The sequence below is a fragment of the Macaca thibetana genome, chromosome X, assembly GCF_024542745.1.
Source record: "Macaca thibetana thibetana isolate TM-01 chromosome X, ASM2454274v1, whole genome shotgun sequence".
Classification (NCBI taxonomy): Eukaryota; Metazoa; Chordata; class Mammalia; order Primates; family Cercopithecidae; genus Macaca; species Macaca thibetana.
Genome location: NC_065598.1, coordinates 19,247,189 through 19,270,482, shown reverse-complemented (window position 1 = coordinate 19,270,482; position 23,294 = coordinate 19,247,189). Strand labels below are relative to the sequence as shown.

General features: G+C 43.9%; 1 protein-coding gene across 15 annotated transcripts in view; it reads left to right on the top strand.

The window, feature by feature from the left end:
• Nucleotides 1–23,294, top strand: part of SH3KBP1 (SH3 domain containing kinase binding protein 1) — a 363,386-nt gene that overhangs the window by 260,094 nt on the left and 79,998 nt on the right. For all 15 annotated transcript variants that reach the window (XM_050776630.1, XM_050776634.1, XM_050776625.1 and 12 more), the window contains one exon: nucleotides 22,166–22,273. In XM_050776630.1, the coding sequence (XP_050632587.1) occupies nucleotides 22,166–22,273 (108 nt within the window). The remainder of the gene's footprint in view (nucleotides 1–22,165; nucleotides 22,274–23,294) is intronic.

Genomic DNA, 23,294 nt, shown 5'->3' with positions numbered 1-23,294 from the left:
GAGTATCTATCGGTCCCATCCACATGGTACAGATAAATGAACAAGTAGATGTGGCAGGCTGCTTTCAAGAGTGTCCTGAAGGTTATGTCCCATTTCTCTAGTTTCATAGATTAATGTATCTGGAAGCAGTTTAGAAACTGAAGCAGTACACTGCTATTAATATTATATTTACAAAACGTGACATTGTCATCTCCGCTGTACACTTGGTCTCTTGACCTGACTTTCACACTGATCCGACTCCTCAGGCCTACAGTTCTCATATCACCATTTTGACACGTGGTCCTCCTAGTCCCACCCTGCTCCCACCCCCAAGCCTTTCTCCATCCCTGCCACTTCCTGCCCTGCAGAGCTGAGCACAGGCTTGAGTCGTTCTGCATCTGTCCAGGCCAGGTGAGCAAGGACCAGGCTTCCTCCATCTTCCTTTCTCTAGCACCAACCATAGCACCTGGTCAGGAGGAGAGCCCTGGGGTGTTGAAGGATGGAGGAATGTTTCCCCCTGCTCCAGTGTCCCCTACCCACTTCATCCCTAGCACCTCAGCCCCTTCTTTTTGTCATTCTCTAACAATGCTGTGCTCACTTACCCTTCTGCACCAATCAAAATCTTTAGTAACTTTCTTTTTCTTTGTTGTAAAATCCAGATAGATGATCCTAGCACTCCTTCACCTGGCCTGGCCTCAGTCTGTCTTGGTGGCCTTGGTCCATGTGACTGTTCTGCAGGTACCCCCCGTATATGCCCCTCCGGCTCATGTGTCCTGACTAACTTGACTCAGACCATGTTCCTGATGCCCGAGATGACCTCCACCTACCCACATCGCTATTTTTTGTTTGTTTTGTTTTATTTTGTTTTTGAGACAGCGTCTTACTCTGTTGCCCAGGCTGGAGTGCAACAGTGTGATCTCGGCTCACTGCAACTTCTACCTCCCGGGTTCATGCGATTCTCCCACCTCAGCCTCCTGAGTAGCTGGGATTACAGTTGTATGCCTCCACGCCTGGCTACTTTTTGTATTTCTAGTAGAGACGGGGTTTTACCATGTTGCTCAGGCTGGTCTCGAACTCCTGACCTCAAGTGATCCACCCGCCTCAGCCTCCCAAAGTGCTGGGATTACAGGCATGAGCCACTGCAGCCGGCCTAGCCACTGCACCCGGCTTCCAGTTTGCTGGGGGTTTTTTGATAGCTAATCACACAGCCAGTCTTAACTCATGCTGCTTGGGCCCATTTAGAGCTTGCTGCTTAAGAAAATCCTTTCGGCTCTATCATTTTGCTTCTATTATTTTTTTATACAACCTGCTGGGAAATCAGATCTCTTGCTATCCCGTGCTTGTGCGGATTTTTACTTTTATTTCCATAAAATGCCTGCCAGCCTTAACCTAGCATTCCGTTTTGCTGGAAGCAATGTGTTCAGATGACAAGTGCCATGTAGGCCACCAGCTCCCATAACCAGGGTTTGAATCCCAACTCCACTGTTCTTGGCTGTGTCTCTTTGGGCATGTTGCTTACCCCCTCTGAGCCTGAGTTTCCTCAGCCATAAAGCAAGGTCCATAAAGCTGACCTCACAGGGCTGCTGCGAGGATTTACTCTGGCAGGGAGCGGTCTGTCAGTGGCACCCATAATTCTAGGAATTGTCACTCAACCCTGGCTGCTCTTTCTTGGGCCTTGGAAATGGGAATGGAAGGGCTCTTGTGTCTGAGCCCACTTTGCTGCTGAGGCTGGAATGCCATGACGTTAAGTAGGTTAAAATGGTGAAAAATCCACCTAAAATCGTTTAGTATTCACAGTGGAGGAGATTTTAGCAAGAATTTGGAAAGAAAACATGCCATAAATATTTTGCTTGCTGAAAGTGGGAAGAATGGAGTCGGAGCCTGTAAAACCCTGCTGACATTATAGAAAATTGTTACTCTTCCTCTAAGTTAGGAATCGCCCAGAAGTTCATTGAGATGATTGTATACTATTGCTATTACAAAATGAATGGTTTCACCATGATCTGTTTAATATGCATTCTGATACGCATATTTATTGGATGTAGGAGTTGAGGTGAAAGACCTGAATTGCCGTTCTCTAAATTCTGTGTTCGCTGTAGAGGTTCCTGATAGACCCCGAGTTCCTCTGACATTTACTTTGGTGTCAGTGAAGGTGGTTTCCCTTTGCCCTGCTTTTCTATGCTGTTGCGGGAGTCACAGAGCAGGCTTTGCCCTCATTTTTAGCCCTAGATTGTCAGTTCATGTGGCTTTCTAGAAAATGAGTCAGACACCTTTAGTGGGTGTGTATAAGCCCTCTGCAGTTCCTGAAATAATATGCAAAGACGCAAACTATTTCTGTGTGTCCCTGGAAACCAGGAGGAAATGTGCAACCTGAATGGTTTGTTTTCTAGTTTATTTATAAAGAATTTTTGTGAATTTGGGAACATTTCCACTCGTGAAGAACACACCTGTGTTTAGCTTTTATTTCCAGTCACTCAAAAATAACTCCCGCGTCTGTGTTCCTACCGCCCCCATCCCTGCCTGCCTGATTTGTGCTCAGAGTGTGTTTGAAAAGGTTCCGAAGCTTCTGGGTCTCATTCCCAACTGGAGAAGCTTCCTGGAGAAGGGCTGAGGGCAGCTTGGCAGGAGCTATGCCAGGGCTCAGCTGCAAGGGTGAGATGGCCATTGGAAGATGTCCCATGCTGTGGCTGCTGCTGCTTGGGGCAGAATGAGCCCAGCTATGGAGAGGGGCCATGTTTGCACTCTTGGCCAAAGCCTTCTGGCCTCAGAGCTACAGCTGTTCCTCACAGCTCCTGCTAACCTAGGAGGGAAGGCTTCCTCCGTGATCCCTTTGTAAATAAGGACCTTTAGGTGTTTCTTATCAAACAGTCTTCCTTGGATAGTTGTGTCTTTACCTTTAAAGCATACCCAACCCCCATGTCTTCATTGTTTTAAGCCTATTTGATGACATCAAGATCAACGCTTAGAAAGCTAACATTATTGGTCAAAATCATGGAGTTGTAGAGATGGAGGGAAGGGGACAGAGGCAATATTAGCGAGCATTAATGTTCATGGAAGGAAACTGATAGACACACCCTAGAGAAAGAGGGGACCTAGGCTGGGCTCAGTGGCTCATGCCTGTGATCCTAGCACTTTGAGTGGCTGAGACGGGAGGATCACTTGAGCCTGGGAGTTGAAGACCAGCCTGGACAACATGGTGAAACCCCATCTTCACAAAAAAATACAAAAATTAGCCAGGTGTGGTGCTGTGTTCCTGTAGTCCCAGCTACTCGGGAGGCTGAGGCAGGAGGGTTGCCTGAGCCCAGGAAGTTGAGACTGCAGTGAACCATAATTGTGCCACTGCACTCAGGCCTGGGGGACAGAGTGAGACCCTGTGCCCCCAACCACAATAAAGGGGAGACCCAGAATATTAGCTAAGGACTGTTAGTGGCATCCCCAACACAGTAGTACAGTCATCTTTCCTTGGACCATGAGGATTATCCACTGAAGATTATTGACAGCGATTTTAATTTGCACCCTGTCCTCTTCCCCTCACAATGTTCATTCGCTCATTCATTCATTCATTCATTCATACATTGAAGAATATTTGTGGTGTGCCAGGAGCTGTGCAAAATGCTGGGATACAATGGTGAACCAAAAATTCAAACCAGGAATTTTGCTTCTTTGTAGGGACCCCAAGTATTTGGAGCTAGACATGCTGTGAGGGCACAGTTAGAACCGCTCCTTTCATCTCTACCTCAACATGTTTTCCTCCCTCCTGTCCCAGACAACAGTTGAACATTTAATTAACTTAATAATAGCTAGATCTTTCTCCAGGACCACAGCTTCCCAGCACAGGATTCTGGACCACTGGCAGCAAGAGCCCAGGACCATCATCACCATTCCCCTTTCCTCAGGAGTCTGCCCGGAGCTCAGCATCTCCCCTCATCTTCATAGCAACCCTGGGAATTAGGTGGGACCATGTGTGTTCTCTCCAGATTACAGAGGAGGAGCAGAGGCCCAGAGTGCTGAAGCAGCTTTCCCGAGGACTCCCAGCAAGTCAGTGTCTGAGCCAGGTCAGAGGCGTCTGCTGACCCTGGGCCAAGTGCTCTTGGAACTTGGGGGCTGGACAAGGTGGTAACTGTGGGTGGAGTTCGTGTTTCCTGTGCGGCTGAGTCACTCCCAGAGGTGACTCTTGTCTACTCATTGAGAGTCCTCATTGTTACTGGATATCCAAGGCAAGTGTCTGTGGAGTTTCCTTTCTAAGGTAATGACATTATCATTGTTACTTACCAGAAAAACAATATTACCATGCCATCACCCCATCCTTTGTTGCTGATGCTTGCATTTTGAAATCTATGTTTCCAATCTGTTAGGGTCAGGACATCACTGTGGTGGTTTCTGGATCATCCATGACTGTATGAGTCCACTGTCACCTCTAAAGGAGTGAAATGATGGTCCATGCAGAGGGAATGATGAGTTCAGCTCAGGGTTGACATTGGTTCTTTTTATGCCTGAGGCCCACCTCCCTAACTGCTTTCTTCCAGTTTCTTCCTATGCCCAGAGTATTTTTCCTTCCTCTTTTCTTCCCAGCCTGGCTGCCACTTAGCTTTCCACTTGCTGTCGTGGGGAAAAAAAAAAAAAAAAAGGCAGGCGGGAGTCCTGAGGTCCTTCCTAAGACATTCTGTGATCAACTCTGTTATTTTGTTTGTTCTAATGTTTATTTCCCCTTCCTGCCTCCCTCCCATTAATTCATTAATGAAATGAAACATGTATTCATGAGAAAAATGTTTTCAGAATTCCTTGCTTCCCACCCCACAGGGAAATAAGGTTGCCTTCACAAAGAGAAGTGGCCTTAGGAATCTCAAGCAAGATCCTTAGCTTGGTAGGAAGAAAGCCGATCAGCTAAATCGATTGCTGGCCCTGACCCTTTCTCTCTGAACTGCTGAAGCTTTTAGTGGAGCTCAAGTGGTAGGATTAAATGTGGTTCCAAGGGTGAGGAGTAAATTAGCAGGTGTCACCCTGAAGATGATGACATGCTGACAGACCCATTAGATGGACATGTTTTATGAGTGAATGAAGAAGTTAAGCATAGGTCTGGGATCATCTGGGTTTATAGACATATGGAAAATATCAGTGTTGAGCAAATGAGTCATTTATGTCATAGAATGTATTTCTTGCAGCACGGCCTATCTTGTTAGACTGCTTATGTCCTTATTCTAGACAGAAGTCACAATGTATCCCCTCCTCAGAGCATTTGAAATCCAAAGGAATACAATTTGTTGCTGTTTCATCTTTCTTTTATAAGTAGCCAGGACACTGGGACCAGTGAGAAGAATCATTACCATCACACAGACATAGTTTTAAATTAGTTGAGGATGGTAAACATAGGGCTTGGGGTGGGAGAAAATATCTTTTTAGTTTACTAGTAGACAGTCGATGAAATGCCACCCCAACATTTTGATGACCATTATTATAGATTTTTCCTTTGTATCATGGACAGATAAGTTTGCAGCTGATGTAAATTCCCAGGTTCATATGCCTACACAAATTATATAAAACTGTCTAAAGAGATCCTGTGTTTGTTCAACATAATTGTCATATCTCTGCAGAATGCTGTGCTTAAATGGCAGGACATCAGTAATCCCCCATCTTGGGACAGTTTTTTTTCCCCTCTGCAACACACAGAAAAAAAATCTGTAGGTATCTTAAGGAATTAGAGAAATTCCCCCCTTTTTTCTGTTTCTGTCTCCACCCTTTCTATTTGTATTTACTCTGATAGCAGTGTTCTGAGACTTAAATGACATGTTGTGTCTAAAAGTGCTTTGGAAACATAAAGGTTAAATCATAGGGCTGGGTGTAGTGGCTCACACCTGTAATCCCAACACTTTGGGGAGGCTGAGGTAGGAGGATCGCTTGAGCCAAGGAGTTTGAAACCAGCTTGGGCAACATAGCGAGAGACTCTGTCTTTACACGCACAATATTTTTTTTAAAGGTTAAATCATAGTTATTGCTATGATAAGTTATTAGAAGAAGATGAAAAGACAAATGTCTGGTAACTGAATGTTCTTTCTTGGTATATTGAACTGTCCTGAAATTAAGGTCAGTACTTCCCCTGAAATTCCTTTTCATTATTTATTTTAGCTTTTCTTAGGATGAAAGTAATATATTATAGTTGTGTAACTCCTGTCTTGTTCAGTATCTCAAAGCTCTTTGCATTCATATTTGCATTTTATTAAAATACAAGGCTTCTGAGATGAAAGTGGCATGGGATACACTTTTTTGTTTGTTTGTTTTTTGAGATGGAGTCTCACTCTGTCGCCTAGGCTGGAGTGCAATGGCGTGTTCTTGGCTCACTGCAACCTCCGCCTCCCGGGTTCAAGTGATTCTCCCGCCTCAGCCTCCCGAGTAGCTGGGATTACAGGCAACTGCCATCATGCCTGACTAATTTTTGTATTTTTGTAGAGATGGGGTTTCACCATGTTGGCCAGGCTGGTTTTGAACTCCTGACCTTGGGTGATCTGCCCACCTGGGCCTCCAAAAGTGCTGGGATTACAGGCATAAGCCACCACGCCTGGCGGGATACACTTTTAAGTAGTACTTTAGAACTGTATAAATAACACCTACTCTTGGAAAAAAAATGAGAAAAACAGACAAATAAATACAAAGAAAAATCAAAATTACTGGTGACCTTACCACCTTCACATGCCTCTTAATATTTTAGCAATTTTTCTTTCAGACTTTTTCCATATGTGCACAAAATTATAGTTTAAAATAAAAATAGGATCATATTATATACACTGTTTTGTAATAACCCTCTTTGTCCAAAATACATCATGATTATCCTTGGCAGCATGGGTAAATGATTTCTTAGCATCCTGAATCCTAATGTATGGAGAGAGTACCAAAATCCTCTTTTTTTTTTTTTTTTTTTTTTTTTTTTTTTTTGGAGACAGAGTCTCACTCTGTTGCCCAAGCTTGAGTGCAGTGGCATGATCTCGGCTCCCTGCCACCTCCGCCTCCTGGGTTCAAGTGATTCTTGTGCCTCAGCCTCCTGATTAGCTGGACTACAGGCCTGCACCACCACACCCAGCTAATTTTTGTATTTTTAGTAGAGATGGGGTTTCGCCATGTTGGCCAGGCTGATCTCAGACTCCTGACCTCAAGTGGTCCATCCGCCTTGGCCTCTCAAAGTGCTGGGATTACAGGCGTGAGCCACTGGGCCTGGCCCTTGACAATCCTCTTTTATGCTTAGTTTGTTTCCAGTTTTAATTTGTGTTAGACCATGTTGCACATAGTCATCACCCTGTTTAACAGTCTTTGTGCACATTTCTGCCACTTCCTCCTAGCTGTGATACCTTGGCAGGTTACTCATCTCTGTGTGCATCAGTTTTCACATCTGTGAAATGAGAGTAATAATAGTACCTACATCCTGGTGTTGTGAAGATTAAATGAGATAAAGTAGGTAAAGTACTTAGAAAGCCTGGGTCCTAATAGCTGCTACATAAATGTTAGCAGTTACTATTTCCTGATGATAAATTGCTCAATGTAACACTGTATTGGTGCATTTTGAGGGCATATTGAGGATACATCCTGAAAGATTGTGCCAATTTAGTCTCCTCACAGGAGTGCGTGCAAATATATTTCCCTATTCTTGTCATCCCTGGATATTATCATTCTTTTTAATCTCTGCTAATGTAATTTGGGCTCTAATTCTGCATTTTAAAAAATGATTACCAAGCTTGAACATTTTATGCATCCTTTCCAATTGATTTTTATAAAAATACCTTATATTCATGACATTAACCTGTCGTCTTCATATTACAAATATTTTTTCTTAGTTTATGACTCATGGAGATCTTAGACTTAAAATTTTCTCATTTTGTAGTTAATTGTATAGTGCAGTAAAATTTGTCCTTTTAAGAATAGTTTTGATTAAGGCTTTTATATTTTATTTCTAGTTGGAAATGGTAGCCAGCTATTAAATGCATTCTTTTTCTGCCTTCCTCAGGGCTTTCAGTGTTTCTATTTAAAGCTTCTATCTTTACAGTATTTTTTTTATAGTGGCATTGAGAGATTCCCTGAGGTTCTGCATGGATACGTATAAGGATCCTCATATCCTAGACCAGGGTTTGGCAAATTTCTGTAAAGGGCCAGGGAATAAATATTTCAAGCTTTGTGGGTTGTGCATTCTTTGTCACAATTACTCAATTCGGCCATTTAAGAGCAAAAGCAGCCATAGAGGTAAATGAATGGGTATAGCAGAGTTCCAATGAAACTTTATTTATGGACACTTACATTTGAATGTCATATAATTTTCATATTTCTTGAAATATTCTTCTTCTTTTGATTTTTAAAAAACATTCAAAAATGTAAAAACTATTCTTAGTTTGTGGACCACAGAGAAATAGGTGCCAGGTTAGATTTGGCCCGTGGGCTGTAGTTTGTTGGCCCTTGAAATAGAATATCTGGAAATAGACTCATAAAAAAATCCAGCCAATTAATTTTCAACAAAGATACAAAGACAATTTAAGAGAGGATAATCTTTTCAAGAAATGGTATTGGCAAATTGGGTACCCATAGGCAAAAAAAAAAAAAAAAACCAAAAAAAACAAAAAACCAACCCAACCTGAAAATCAACTCAAAATGGACCATAGATCTACACGTAAAAGATAAAACATCAAAAGTTATTTATTAAAGACAGGAGAAAAAGAGTTGTTAGACATGATACCAAAAACACAGTCCATAAAAGAAAAAAGTTGCCAAATAGAACTTCAGCAAAATTAAAAACTTGCTCTGCAAAGACACTCTTGAGAGAATGTTATTGGCTAGTCTATTTTTCCTACAAGGCCATCTAAGCCCCACTGTTCAGTAAGTAATTGCCTACTACGTAATTGCGTGGATTTGAAGGACCTTGGTTTCATTCTGAGTCTTCCTGGGAATACCTCTTGTAATACATGGATCTTTCACATTGGAGCCTTTTCCTGCCCCGTGCCCTTTCTCCCCCGTGGTGGCAGACAGACAGAGCCATACTCCACTGGTCTGTTCTGGACTCAGCTGAGCAGCCCGAGGGCCTGGATTTGACTTGGGAATTGTATTTTTTACTCACTGCACAGGCCTAGAAGCTAAATCAGCTAAGTATAGATTAAAAGGCACCAAACAAGTTTTCAGGCTAAGAAATATGTTTTCCTAGTAGAAGAATTTCTTAAAAGAAGTGTGGATTTGTCTGGTGAAGAATGGAAGTAGAAGATAGGAATTTAGAAATTTACTAATAGTTGCTGCAGCTGGCTTCAATGTTCTTGACCTTCAAAATAATCATGGCTATGCCCTTCACCTCCTGTTCCTTCCCAGTCCTTATCTGTGGAGTGAAGAATACCACCTTCTCTTTTTTTAAAACTTTCTTTGTATCTCTTAGAAGTGGTGCAGGAGCTAAGAAAATCTCTTAAAACATAATAATAAAAAATGATTTATGAACGCCACTATCTACCAGTGAAGCAAAATGATTTTCTCTCGTATCTACCATCCTTTTAATGAAAGAAAAGCATGTATTAAGATGCAGAGTCAGTGCAGTTCTCTAAACCATAAATGAAGGTAAAAACTCAGCTATAGGATGCACATCCTGGAGGAGTAGACTGTACATTCAGCAATGTGCTATGGATGAGCTGAAGGTGCTATTAGAAATAGCTTTTAAGATTTCAGATTAAGTGGTCATCTCAATGTAAATGACCTAGCAAGGTCCCTAGCAACTTTCCCACAAAATGAGAAGTTTCTGTGAAAATGTTGTTATATAAGTTTACATTCTTGATTTTATTTATTTATTTATTTTTAATTTTATTTATTATTATTATTATTTTTCCTTGAGATGAAGTCTCACTCTGTCGCCCAGGCTAGAGTACAGTGGCACCATCTCGGTTCACTGCAACTTCTGCCTCCTGGGTTCATGTGATTCTTGTGCCTCAGCTTTTCAAGTAGCTGGGATTACAGGCATGTGCCACTACACCCGGCTAATTTTTATATTTTTAGTGGAGATGGGGTTTCACTCTGTTGGCCAGGCTAGTCTCAAACTCCTGAGCTCAAGTGATCCGCCTGCCTTGGCCTCCCAAAGTGTTGGGATTTCAGGTATGAGCCACTGCACCCAACCACATACTTGATTATATTTAAATGAACAGGAAAAAAATGTGAAAGTACTACCTTAATAATTTGTATTTTGTGTATGACTTGTTCACCTGCCCTTATATATAGTTAACATCTCTTGGAATAACTTAAAGCCATCTTACGAGGACATTGGGAAGGTCCTGTCTTTATAAGGATCTCCTTTTCACATGATTACTGTGTTTTTTTGTTTTTTGGATTTGTTTTGTTTTGTTTTGTTGTTGTTGTTGTTTTGAGACAGAGTCTGGCTCTGTTGCCCAGGCTGGAGTGCAGTAGCACGATCTCAGCTCACTGCAACCTCTGCCTCCTGGGTTCAAGCAATTCTCCTGCCTCAGCCTCCCGAGTAGCTGGGATTACAGGTACCTGCCACCACATCCAGCTAATTTTTGTATTTTTAGTAGAGATGGGGTTTTGCCATGTTGGCCAGGCTGGTCTCAAACTCCTGACCTCAGGTGATCTGCCCTCCTTGGCCTCCCAAAGTGCTGGGATTACAGGCATGAGCCACTGCTCCTGCCCGATTTTTTTTTTTTTTTTTTAAGACAGGGTCTCACTCTTGTCACCCAGGCTGGAGTGTGGTGGTGTGATCACAGCTCACTGCAGCCTTGACCTTCTGGGCTCAGGTGATTCTCCCACCTCAGCCTCCCAAGTATGTGGGACTACAGGCATACCACCACATCTGGCTAATTTTTTGTAGAAATGGGGTTTTGCTATGTTGTCCAGGTTGGTCTCAAACTCCTAGACTCAAGTGATCCGCCCACCTCAGCCTCCCAAAGTGCTGGGATTACAGGCGTGAACCACTGTGCCCAGCCGATTACTGACCCTTGAAGTGGACTTATGGGAATAGAAGTTCCTTCATTCCACAATTAGAAAAAAGGCTAAAGCATAAACATTTTTTAGAAGACTTAAGCTTGCATATGTTGCAAAGGAAATTATGAAATCAATAAATAATTATGATATATTTTTTGTGTACAAACTATATACCCATGTTCCACAACTCTAGGAAGTACCAAATATGAATGGTCACCCTGGAGTTGGGCCAACATGGCAGCATCTGTTGGGTGCTGTTCTCTGAAGAGGCTCCAGATAGAAACATTTTTTTCTTTTTCTTTTTTTTTTTGAAACGGAGTCTTGCTCTGTCACCCAGGCTGGAGTACAGTGGCACGATCTCGGCTCACTGCAACCTCCATCTCCTGGGTTCAAGCGATTCTCCTACCTCAGGCTCCTGAGTAGCTGGGATTGCATATGTGTGCCACCACGCCCAGCTAATTTTTGTATTTTTAGTAGAGACGGGGTTTCACCATGTTGGTCAGGCTGGTCCTGAACTCCTGACCTCGTGATCCACCCGCCTTGGCCTCCCAAAGCGCTTGAATTTCAGACATGAGCCACCGCGCCCGGCCCTAGAAACATCTTTTTCTAAGAGGAAAACAGACTGTGCACACAGAGGCCTTTAGGGCCTCTGCCCTTGGTTATCTTCTATGAAAATCCCCACGGGCCTTCCTGATCCCTGCCTTTGTGATATTGAATGCCTGTGGAAGTCCTGTTCTCTTACTGGGGACTGAGATTTGATTTAAGGTTTTTTTTTTTTTCATTTCTTAATGACATCTGAACTCAAAGGTTACTTCTGTAGCATTTCCTAATCTATGTGCTATGAGGGTAGGGGAGTGATTTCTTCAGCTCTCCTGGGTGGATGGGAAGGGCCTTAGGTGGCTGGAATCACCCCTCTGGGCTGATGGTCTTCAACAACCTTTGGCCTCCAGCAGTATGTCATAAAAATACTACTATTTTATGTGTGTGCCATTATCCGAAAAAAGCTAGGTGGCACTAACTTACTGCATGTATTTATCCTTCTATATAAAGATGTTCAACAGTGGCTCTACTTTACCTTAGGGAATACTTCACCTTCCTTGTTAGAGAAAGGAACATATGACTGGCAAAGGAAACTCCAGGATAATTAAAAACCCTTGTATGTGTCTTCATTTCACACATTCTTTCTCTAGGACTTCTTTTGGGAATTAGACCTTGAAATAGCTCAGACTTTTAAAGATAGAGCTGAAAGTTCTATTATATCTAGAATGAAAAAGTCCAGTCTAGCTGAAAGTTCTATTATATCTAGAATGAAAAAGTCCAGTCTAATTAAAGAAACAATCTTTTTGAGGGAGTATACAACTTGGGGTTGCAGCTACGATGGAGTAAAGGGTAATTAGACTTTTCTTCCTGCCATAGACAACTCTAACATTGGCCAAAACATACGAAGTGGCTGTTTTTAGGCATTGGACAATGCATATCACAAGGATGTGATCCTGGAGACAAGGGAAGCATAAAAGTGAGTTTTACATCAACCCTGGCTTTTTACCTAGAGGCACTTTCTAAATTGCAGCACAGGGCAGTGGAGCCCAAACAAAGAGCAGCAAACTCATTTATTGGATAGAGGAAACAAGTTGTAATTCAGGACTGCTGGGGTGGCTCAAATTTTCAGGGCAGGGAACTGCAAAAGAATGAGCTACACAAGGAAAGAGTGTCAGAAATGTATAGATCTAGATGCTTTGGCCAAATACTAAGCCAGGCATCAGTAGGGCAAGACTCCACTAGGCCTGGCAGAAAATAAGAACTTGGAGGGGCTGTGAGCTGAGTGGATATCCCACCAGTAATGGGAGATGTTAGAGTTCTAGCTAAGCAGAGTAGAAAAACACGAGGTGCTAAACACTTCTGGCATCCAGTTGAGAACCCAGAAAAGCTGGCCACAGGAACAGCACTACCCTAGACCCATTGTAACAAAGCCTAAAAATCAAGCCTTGACCGGTCAAGCTGACCTGCAAGTAACTTGCCTACCATAGCAGAACTCAACACTCTTGCAGGGAAGACAACAAAATCCAGTCTTTCAACAACATAGCATGCACAGTCATTGAGATAATATAATCACAAATGACTAGATCTATGAAGAAGCAGGAAAATATGAGGTGGCTTGGAGAAGACATTGGGGTGTTTCTGAGTACTGTTTTCAGGCATTGATACCTGCTTCAGTTAATATTGGCATGCCCAAGAAGAAATGTGTTTACTGTTTTTTTGTGTGTTATCCACCCAATTTTTTGTTACTAGTTATACATTCTGTAAAACAAAAAAAGCAAAAGTTGGTATAGCAAAGCCTGTAGGTTGTTGCCTGCTAATTTTTTGTAAGTAGTTCAACTCTGGGTCATGACTTCATTGTATTACAAAAGAGTGAGTGACTGCCAGTCAGGCGTTGTGGCTCACACCTGTAATCTCAGCACTTTGGAGGGCTGAGGTGGGCAGATCACTTGAGTTTAGGAATTTGCGACTAGCCTGGGCAACATGGTAAGACCCCATCTCTACAAAAAATTTAAAAATCAGCCATGCATGGTGGCGTGTGCCTGTAGTCTTGGCTACTTGAGAGACTGAGTGGAAGGATTGCTTGAGCCTGAGAGGTTAAGGCTGCAGTGAGCCATGATCGTGCCACTGCACTCTAGCCTGGGCAACACAGTGAGGCCCTGTCTCAAAAAAAAAAAAAAAAAAAAAGAGTGAATGACTATCCTGTGATGTTGGCATTTGGAATGTAGTGTTTTCTTGAGTGAGCTTGTCCTTACAACTGTCTCCTCAGGCTTCTCTCTTTAATTGTGTTCTGCCAGGCATTGCTTCTGACACTGAATAGTAGTCAGTGTAGTCCTCGATTTTTCCTGTTACCTTATAAACCATGATATGTGACTGAGCCTCCTTTAGTAACTGATTTATGGGGATGTAGAAAATTCTGAGCAGAAATCCCAGCCATGCAGAATAATTGCATCTCTTGGGGAGGTGTTAACAAGCAGAGGCAGAGATGAGTGCTGCTGGGCTCCGGCTTCCATGGAACTTTCGCTCAATAGCCCCCACCCCCAAGCTCCATGCAGAAGGCGTTCATTAGCACATATTAAATGTCTGTTTCCATACTGCTGGTGGATGCTGAGGGTGTGAGGCCCCCTGGGGGCATGCTCACTTAACAGCCTCATCCAAATCGTCCAACACTCAGTTTCTCCTCAAATGATATATCAGTCATCAGAGAAGGTCATGAAGAACAGCCATGCTGGATAACTTCTGGGAAATTGGGACTGGGGAGCCTGGGGGCAGCTGACCACCAGAAGTGACTGAGCAGAATACATTTCTTTTTCGTTTGCATCAAGTGGTGAACCCATTTTCATGTTTTCAGTTTTTGGTTTGAAATGTCTGTTTCTAAGCTGCATGTTCCCGTTTGAACTCAAAGAAGACACTTACAGTGCCTGAGAAAATGTGGCCTACCTTTTTGGGGTAATTTTAAAGTTTTTGCCACAATTTTGAATAAATAATAAATTCAGAACAGATCAGCAGGTAAAGCCTGATCATATAGATGAAACTTCCTTTGTGTAGTAATTCTATACCTGCTTCCCCCTTGTTCAGTTTGACCTCACTTCTGATGTTTGAAAATGGAGAGAAGTGGAACAACAGTCTGGAGGAAGATTGGGCTGTTCATCTATTCAGTCAACATTTATTCAGAATTGATATGTTCTGGGCACTATGGCAGGAATTAGATGGAGACAAAGGTGCGAAGATAAGAATCCTCCTTTTCAAGGAGCTTTTTGTTTTCAGGAACCTTGTGACTCAAAGTATGGTCCATGGAGTAGCAGCATTGGCATCACCTGGGAACCTCTTAGAAATGCAGAATCTCAGACTTGCCCCAGACCTACTGAATCTGAATTGGCATTTTTATAAGATCCCTAAGTGAGAAGCATGCACATTAAAGCGTGAGAAGCGCCCATCTTAAATCACTGATTCTCAGTCTACACACTGGAAAAACCTAGGGCCATCGTAAAAGCACGGATTTCCTGTGCCCATTCCCCACCCCCAAACTGTGATTTAATGGGTATGGAGTCTGGCCCAGGCATCACCATTTTCTTTTAAATTCCCAGGTGATTCTAAATGTGCAGCCAGGTGTGAGAGCCACTCATCTAGTATATGGCTTTGTACTCTTGACAAAACAGCCCAAGATGAGATTGTAGCTCATTCTGTTAACCAATGTACAAGCTAGGTGGCAAGTTTGTCTTTTGTACAGATTTAAAGTGCCTAGACTAGAGGTAGACCCACCAGGTCTCACGTGGCCCTCTCTGTGCCCACAGCTTGTATGTCAGAGAGTTGCTGTCAGCTGTGTAGAGTGCTTCGGCCAGGTTACACGGGGCCATGCTGGCAAGATTGAACAGACTGAGGCCCGATACTGAAGTCTGGGCAAGGCCTCCTTCCTCAGACACACCCCGGGGCCTTGGCATCCCTCCCCTTGGCCCCCCTCCAAGTGTGTGAGCTGCTGCCAGGGGGTTTCACCCAAGGCAGCAAGGACTAGGAGTGGCTCCTTGGCACTCGAGGATGGTGCTGGGTCACGTGACAAATGCACATTAGTGTAATTAAGCAGCTCTCCTGGTCACATTATCCCTCAGGGATTCAGACCAGGCCATATAATCGCAATGATGACAATAACAACAACCAGCTCTTGTGTCACTCTTTATACTTTGCAAAGATTTTCACATGTGTCAAGAAACCGAGATCCAGGGAGCTTTCGTCACTAGTGAACAGCTTAAATGTCACATGGCCCATGCTTGCTTTGTTCCACCTCTCTCTGAGTTCCACTTGAACATGTCAGGCAAAATAAGGAGTGGCTCCCTTGTGACAAAGTGAGTTCCCTGTTATAAGCAGTGTGCTAGGAGAGAGTAGATAACTTGAGATGGAGCAGAACATAGAGGCTGGACTACAGAACACCTAATGCTCTATTCATTCGTTCCTTAGAAGGAAAAACATCATTTGCATTTTATAGGGAAAAGTATATGTTACCCTAATATCTCCCTGCTGTTGAGGCAGAGAGAAACCATTTTGGCCATTTTAAGGACTTGAGTTTGAAAGAGTAAAAATGACATGTCAGCAATATGATTTCTTTTTTTTTTTTTTTTTTTTGAGACGGAGTCCCGCTCTGTCACCCAGGCTGGAGTGCAGTGGCCGGATCTCAGCTCACTGCAAGCTCCGCCTCCCGGGTTCACGCCATTCTCCTGCCTCAGCCTCCCGAGTAGCTGGGACTACAGGCGCCTGCCACCTCGCCCGGCTAAGTTTTTGTATTTTTAGTAGAGACGGGGTTTCACCGTGTCAGCCAGGATGGTCTCGATCTCCTGACCTCGTGATCCGCCCGTCTCGGCCTCCCAAAGTGCTGGGATTACAGGCTTGAGCCACCGCGCCCGGCCAGCAATATGATTTCTTTCCATATTCTTGCTAAGGGTTTAGGTCGACTTTCCCCTGAGTTCATGCTAATAGAGCTTATGTCTAAACAGCAGCTTTCTGGAAGCTTCATCTACATGCTGCTCCTTTTCTCATTTCTACCTCCCACCTCATTCAGAGTTCATCCCCTCACCTGCCTACAATGCCCTTTCTCATTCGTATTAGAGTCTAAAACTCCATGAAGGTGACTGTCGTCTGAGTTATGCCTGGGGTCCTGGTGTAATTTATTAAGGGCACCCCGGATTTGGAAACAAATTATAGTACTTGGGCTACATTACCTCTCTCCTCAGTGGTCAGCTATTGCCTCACTGTCCTGCCTTCACTCAACTCCTACCGTCTTCCTTGGGGACATCTACTTCCACCCTGATGGCAGTCAGGTCTCACAAGTGGTTGATCACCTGCCCCTCCTTTCTGCCCCTGTCACTCAGTGGGTGCTGTCTTGCCTCACGCCTCATATCACTGTTCAGTAGATGTTGGAAGGGCGGACTTTGTTCCAAGCTCTAATTCCTGTATATTCTCTTCCGTGAGCACAACTTGCCTCTCTCCCTCTTCTCTTCCTTTACGCTCAGCAAGTCTGCCCTTGACCTTTCTCATTACCTCAGTTCTTGCCCTTGTTCTCTGCTTCCTGGCTGCCCAGCTTGTCTTGGTCCCACTTGTTTATAAATTCAGCCTAGCACTTCTGCCAGTGTTTCTGTGCCATTCTGATTCACTGTGTCTGCCTCTCCCACTAGACTGAGCTTGGGAGCCCCACAAGGACATGATGGTTTTCTTTTCTCCCCTGGATTCCTCTCCTATCCTGCACATTTTAGGAGTCTAGCCCAGCCATTGGCACTTTTTTTAATTCCCAGGTGATTCTAAATGTGCAGCCAGGTTTGAGAGCCATTTTAGATTCTCAATAAATAAATTGAAGCCAGGTGCTGTGGCTCACGCCTGTAATTCCAGCACTTCGGGAGGCGGAGGTGGGCCGATCACCTGAGTTCTGGAGTTCAAGACCAGCCTGGCCAACATGGTGAAACCCTGTTGATGAAACCTCGTCTCGGGCCGGGCGCGGTGGCTCAAGCCTGTAATCCCAGCACTTTGGGAGGCCGAGACGGGCGGATCACGAGGCCAGGAGATCGAGACCATCCTAACACGGTGAAACCCCGTCTCTACTAAAAAAATACAAAAAAAAACTAGCCGGGCGAGGTGGTGGGCGCCTGTAGTCCCAGCTACTCGGGAGGCTGAGGCAGGAGAATGGCGGGAACCCGGGAGGCGGAGCTTGCAGTGAGCTGAGATCCGGCCACTGCGCTCCAGCCTGGGCGACAGAGCGAGACTCCGCCTCAAAACAAAACAAACAAAACAAAACAAAACAAAAAACCTCGTCTCTACTAAAAATACAAAAAAATTAGCCAGGCGTGGTGGCAGGCGCCTGTAATCCCAGCTACTTGGGGAGCCTGATGCAGGAGAATCGCTTGAACCTGGGAGACAGAGGTTGCAGTGAGCTGAGATCATGTCATTGCACTCCAGCCTGGGCAACAGAGGCAGACTCTGTCTCAAACAAACAAATAAATAGAATTTGCTGCTATTTTATACTTCTGAAAACATAGCCCTCATACAAGTCTCTCCATCTCTGCCATCAAAAGGTTAGTTCTTTTGTCCGGTTTGTTGAAGAGGAACTTATTTTCACTTCTCATTTTGCTGTCAAAATTATTCCTATTTCCCTTAAATTAGCTTGTATTGCTGGGGGAAAAAAAAATGCCTTGCTTCTCTGTAAATCTCTATCCCACTCCAGGCATCCTGACCCTGTGCCTTCTTTCTGTCCTATAGCAGACTCCTTTTTTTGGCATTTTTTCTTGTTTTTTTTTGTTTGTTTGTTTTTGTTGTTTGTTGTTGTTGTTGTTTTTTTTTTTGCTTCTGCTGGTAGCACTAAATTACACTGGCAGTTTTCTCTTTTGACTGTGCTTATCTCATCCATGGGCTTTGTGTTTATTCTTGTACCAATCAGAACAATTAGACATATTGTGTTCTCCCTTCATGCTTTCCTTCTCTTCTTTGAATTATGCAATGAGTAGCATTGTTAGTGTTTTCCTTAAGAAGCAGAATGTAGATGGGTCATCCAAGCCAGTCATCACCAAGGGGAAATATGAGACATACAATGTCATTATATACCGTTTTCTCCCGCAGAAGTGTATGGGTTCTAAATTTATTCTGGGCGGGGCTCGGTGGCTCACGCCTATAATCCCAGCACTTTGGGAGGCCGAGGTGGCGAATCACCTGAGGCCAGGAGTTCGAGACCAGCCTGGCCAACATGGTGAAACCCTGTCTCTACTAAAAATATAAAAATTAGCTGGGTGTGGCAGTATATGCCTGTAATCCTAGCTACTTGGGAGGCTGAGGCAGGAGAATTGCTTGAACCAGGGAAGCGGAGGTTGCGGTGAGCCGAGATCACGCCACTGCGCTCCAGCCTGGGCGACAGAGTGAGACTCCATCTCAAAACAAACAAACAAACAAACAAACCAAAAAAAACCCAACAGCAACAACAACAAAAAAGTTATTCTGGATGGGCTTTTGCTTATTAACATTTTCTGTATTGTTTTTCTCACATGTGAAGCAAAAAAGGTTCTTGGGTTATTATTTGCGTAAGACTAAGATGAAGCATGGATTTACACTGTTTAGAAAGTTTGAGGCCAGGTGTGGTAGCTCACATCTGTAATACCAGCACTTTGGGAGGCTGAGGCAAATGGATCCCTTGAGCCCAGGAGTTCAAGACCAGCCTGGGCAACATGATGAAACCCCATCTCTACTAAAAATATGGAAAATTAGCCAGGCATGGTGGCATGTGCCTGTAGTCTCAGCTACTCAGGAGGCTGAGGTGGGAGGATTGCTTGAACCCCAAGAAGTCAAGCAGTGAGCCGAGATCATGCCACTGCATTGCAGCCTAGATAATGAGAGTGTGACTCTGTCTCCCCACAAAAAAAAAAAAAAAAAAAAAAAGATAGTTTTTTTGAATGCTTTTTGTGGGCATAGTTCTGTATCAGATGACCTGAAATGAATGTGAAAGGAAGACCAGTCCTCACCTAAGCAAACCATTCACACATGAAAAGATTTCAGATTATTGCAAAAACTGTTAATGGTTCTCTCCTCTTTTGGTACTAGAGCACTTATTTGATACCTGTTACCCAAAGGACCTTGCATAATATTGTATGTCTGTCTTTCCCATACATCTCTAAGCTCCCTGGGGTTAGAGATCATGTTCTCTATATCTGTATGTTTAAGGTTTGATGCTCACAGAGCTTAAATATATTTTGCATTTAATAGATGTTTGTTGAGTTGAGTATCATTAAGTGCAAATTAACACTGTACTGAGCATTAGAGAAAAGAAAAGGCATTCATCATAGTCAGTTTCTTAAAGGTGAGTTTCAAGTTGAGTTTTGAAGAAACCTAATTCCAAGAATTAGGGTCAAAGAAATTATACTCCCAGCTCCCTTCGTAAGTTTTTCTGGTATCATTGATGATGTTTGTAACATCCTAGGGTCAGAAGAACCTCAGGAGCCACCAAATCCTGCCACTACTCCTGTTCACAAGTCCCTTCTTTGGAGACTGATGCTAGTTTTCAGGGGGTGATGTGACATGGGCAGGACCAGACTATCTACTTAGACTTCTCACTGTCATTTTTCCAGAAAGATAAGCATCTTTTCATGTTGAAAGACTTTTGGACTCTTGTTTTGTTCTGGGTAAATCTGAACTTGATGCTTCAAGGGTCTTTGTTTTTTTGTTGTTGGTTGGGGCTAGAATTTATGGTCTGTAACTAAGGACTGGTTTCCGAAATCTGCACTCTCTTCTAAGGGGTCAGCTTATCTTTGTAACATACCACTGGGACAGTGGAAGGTGATGATGAGTTACTTCCCATCTGAGGTGGGCCTTATGCTAACTTATAGAGAATCCCTATGAGTTTAGGCAGATAGAGGCCATCCTGTTCTACAGTAATTCAAGTATTGGACTGCAGGAGATTGCAGAACTCTCAGGGCTAGAAAGAGTCTGCATTGATTCTACAAATACTTATTATATGAGGCATTGTGTACATGGCTAGGGGTATAATGGTGAAAAATCAGATGTGTTCCCTCACCTTGCTGGAATGTATGATCTAACAAGGTACAAATGAGCCATACAAGCCATGGCTCTCCCAGGGCCCTGCAGCAAGGCCTTGAACCAGCCGCACATCTGGTGCTTGAGCCCTTTTCTAATCCCACTGGTGTCATGGAGACCATGGGCTCTCCATGGGCCCTGAACATGATCTCCTCCCTTTCTCTATCACCTTCTTGCTTTCCTTCTGTGTTACCAGCGGGGTTTTTTGTTTGTATTTTGGAAAGCCTTTGCTCATTTTGGGCTTTAGCTGGAAGTTGTTGATCACAACTTGGAAGTCTGCTATAGGACAAAAAGCAGGTGCAGGGTCAGGATGCCTGAAGTGGGATGGAGATTTACTGATTATAGGGATTTTATTCAAGGAATTTCATATTTGACAGTGGTGTGTATATTATACATATACTAGGCAGGAAGCATTGCCCAAGTGAGGAGGTTTACAGTAGGCTGGGTGAGTCCTGGATCCGGTGGTAGAAGTAGAATTGGACTCAGAGGACAAATGTGAGACATATGATAAAACTCCAGCAAATGGGACTTCCAACTAGTTGAAAATGGGAAAGACTAGAAGTGGTTTTGTGGCATGAGGTTGTGTGCCCAGGAGAACCACGAGGCCATTAGGCTCATGAAAAAGGCCAGGCTCTTGCCATTTTTGCCCATTCTCCTTTCTCTAGCACCTAGCTCAGTGTCCAGCACAAAGTAGATGCTTGATAACTGTTTGATGAATGAATGAACAAAATAGAGATTATCCAAAGGGAAGCAAGTTCACTCTGGAAGAATGAAGAGCATTATTCATTCATTTAAGATGCCAACATTGTGTCCTGTAAGGTGGAGGAAGTGATTTTCACGATGGCAACTGTGCGCCGTCAACATCCAAAGGAGAAGGTGAAGGAGAGCAGTGCATTAATGAGCTTGTGTAAAGTATGATTTTTCTTCTGGTTGGCTGACTGTCACAAAGCCTTTTTTAAATTTTGACAAGCTTTGTGGCAGACTAATCACAGAGGACATTTGTGCATGTGATATTTTCTAAGCCATATTTGCAGTTAATGAAATACTTTTATTTCAGTAAAATTAAAATGAAGAAAACACGTATTCTCCCATCCTTAAAAAAGAAAGGCTGGGTGCAGTGGCCCATGCCTATAATCTCAGCACTTTGGGAGGCCAAGGTGGGCGGATCACCTGAGGTCAGGAGTTCAGGACCAGCCTGGCCAACATGGTTAAACCCTGTCTCTACCAAAAAATACAAAAATTAGCCAGGCATTGTGACACGCGCCTGTAATCCCAGCTGCTGAGAGGCTGAGATGGAGGAATCGCTTGAACCTGGGAGGCGGAGGTTGCAGGGAGCTGAGACTGCACCACTGCACTCCAGCCTGGGCGACAGAGTGAGACCCTGTCTCAAAAAAAAAGAAAGAAAGAAAAAAGAAGACCTTATTGATTCAATGCATCTAAAAGCAGCACTGGGTTTTGAGTTCCGGCCGGCAATGCTAAGAGGACTTAAGCTTTTGTTTTCCCCTCTGACTTTGGGGTTTATGCTGACTTGGTAACCATTGTCTCATTAACACGGACCTCCAGGAAAGGGCCTCTGTTCTCTTGAAAAGGGGTGTTAGACCCCTCTGGAGGCTGCTTTCCCCCATCTCTCACTCTGTGTTCTCCTGTTCTCTAGGACTGCATCGACGTAGGCTGGTGGGAAGGAGAGCTGAATGGCAGACGAGGCGTGTTCCCAGATAACTTCGTGAAGTTACTTCCATCGGACTTTGAAAAGGAAGGGAATGTAAGTATCCCTGGCTTTGATTTCAGCGGAGTTGTGGCTCCCATGTTGGGACTTGGGATGGGGGAAGTTTGGTGTAATGTTGAAGAGCACTGACATTTGAACATTCAACAGGCCCAGATTCTGAGCCCTCGGCTGCCGTATACTCTGTAACAAGTTTCATCACAGGATGCATCTGTTAGCTGGCAACAGCGATCTCTACTCTGGGGTTGTTGCATACATAAACAAGATAGTGCGTGTAAAGCACTCGTTGCAGCACTGGCACATTCAGCACCCAAATAAACTGTGAGAACCTTAGGTGCTCTTTTTGATAAGTGGACTGCCAGCAGCATCCCACATACCATGGTCCTTGGGGGTGGGAAAGTAGCCGGTGTTGTGGAAGTGGCTGAAAAGCACATTGTAAGGCTGAGGATGCAGGGTGAGGCCTGTTAATCTTTCTACACTATATGTGTACATGTGTGAGTACACCCACACATATCCGTATATGAGTATATACGCAGCTCTCATCCACCGTTTCTCTTTTGTTGTGGGAGCCCATTTGACCATGCCACTGTTTAAATCAGCCACTCCATCTCTGTTTGCCTCACTCCAGGTGTATTGTTTCCCTGCTGACGATGTAATAAGAAATGTTGGGAAGTTAGAAGCACTTTCCAGTATAAGGGGGCAGCAATCCCATATTCAGGGTTCTTTGCCCAGGCTTTTGCATGGCCTCTGCCCACCTTTCCCAGCCTCCACCCACTTCATGCCCATGGGGACTCTGTTACTGGACGGTGCTGAGCCTGATCTTGCCATGGCACCATTCCAGTAGGGCTGAGGTGTGGGAAGGATAGCTACAGTGCTTGTGGCTTCGTTGCCAAGGATACTAAAGTAGCATTTAATGGAATTTGTGCTGCTTTGATGAATGGATGTAATTGTTTAAGAAGCTAGATGGTGTTGGCACCTGCCAAGATTATGGCCCATAGACCATTAGGTTGGTTTAAAGGCTAAGTTAGCCACACTTTGTAAGCTTTTTGATTGCTTTCTT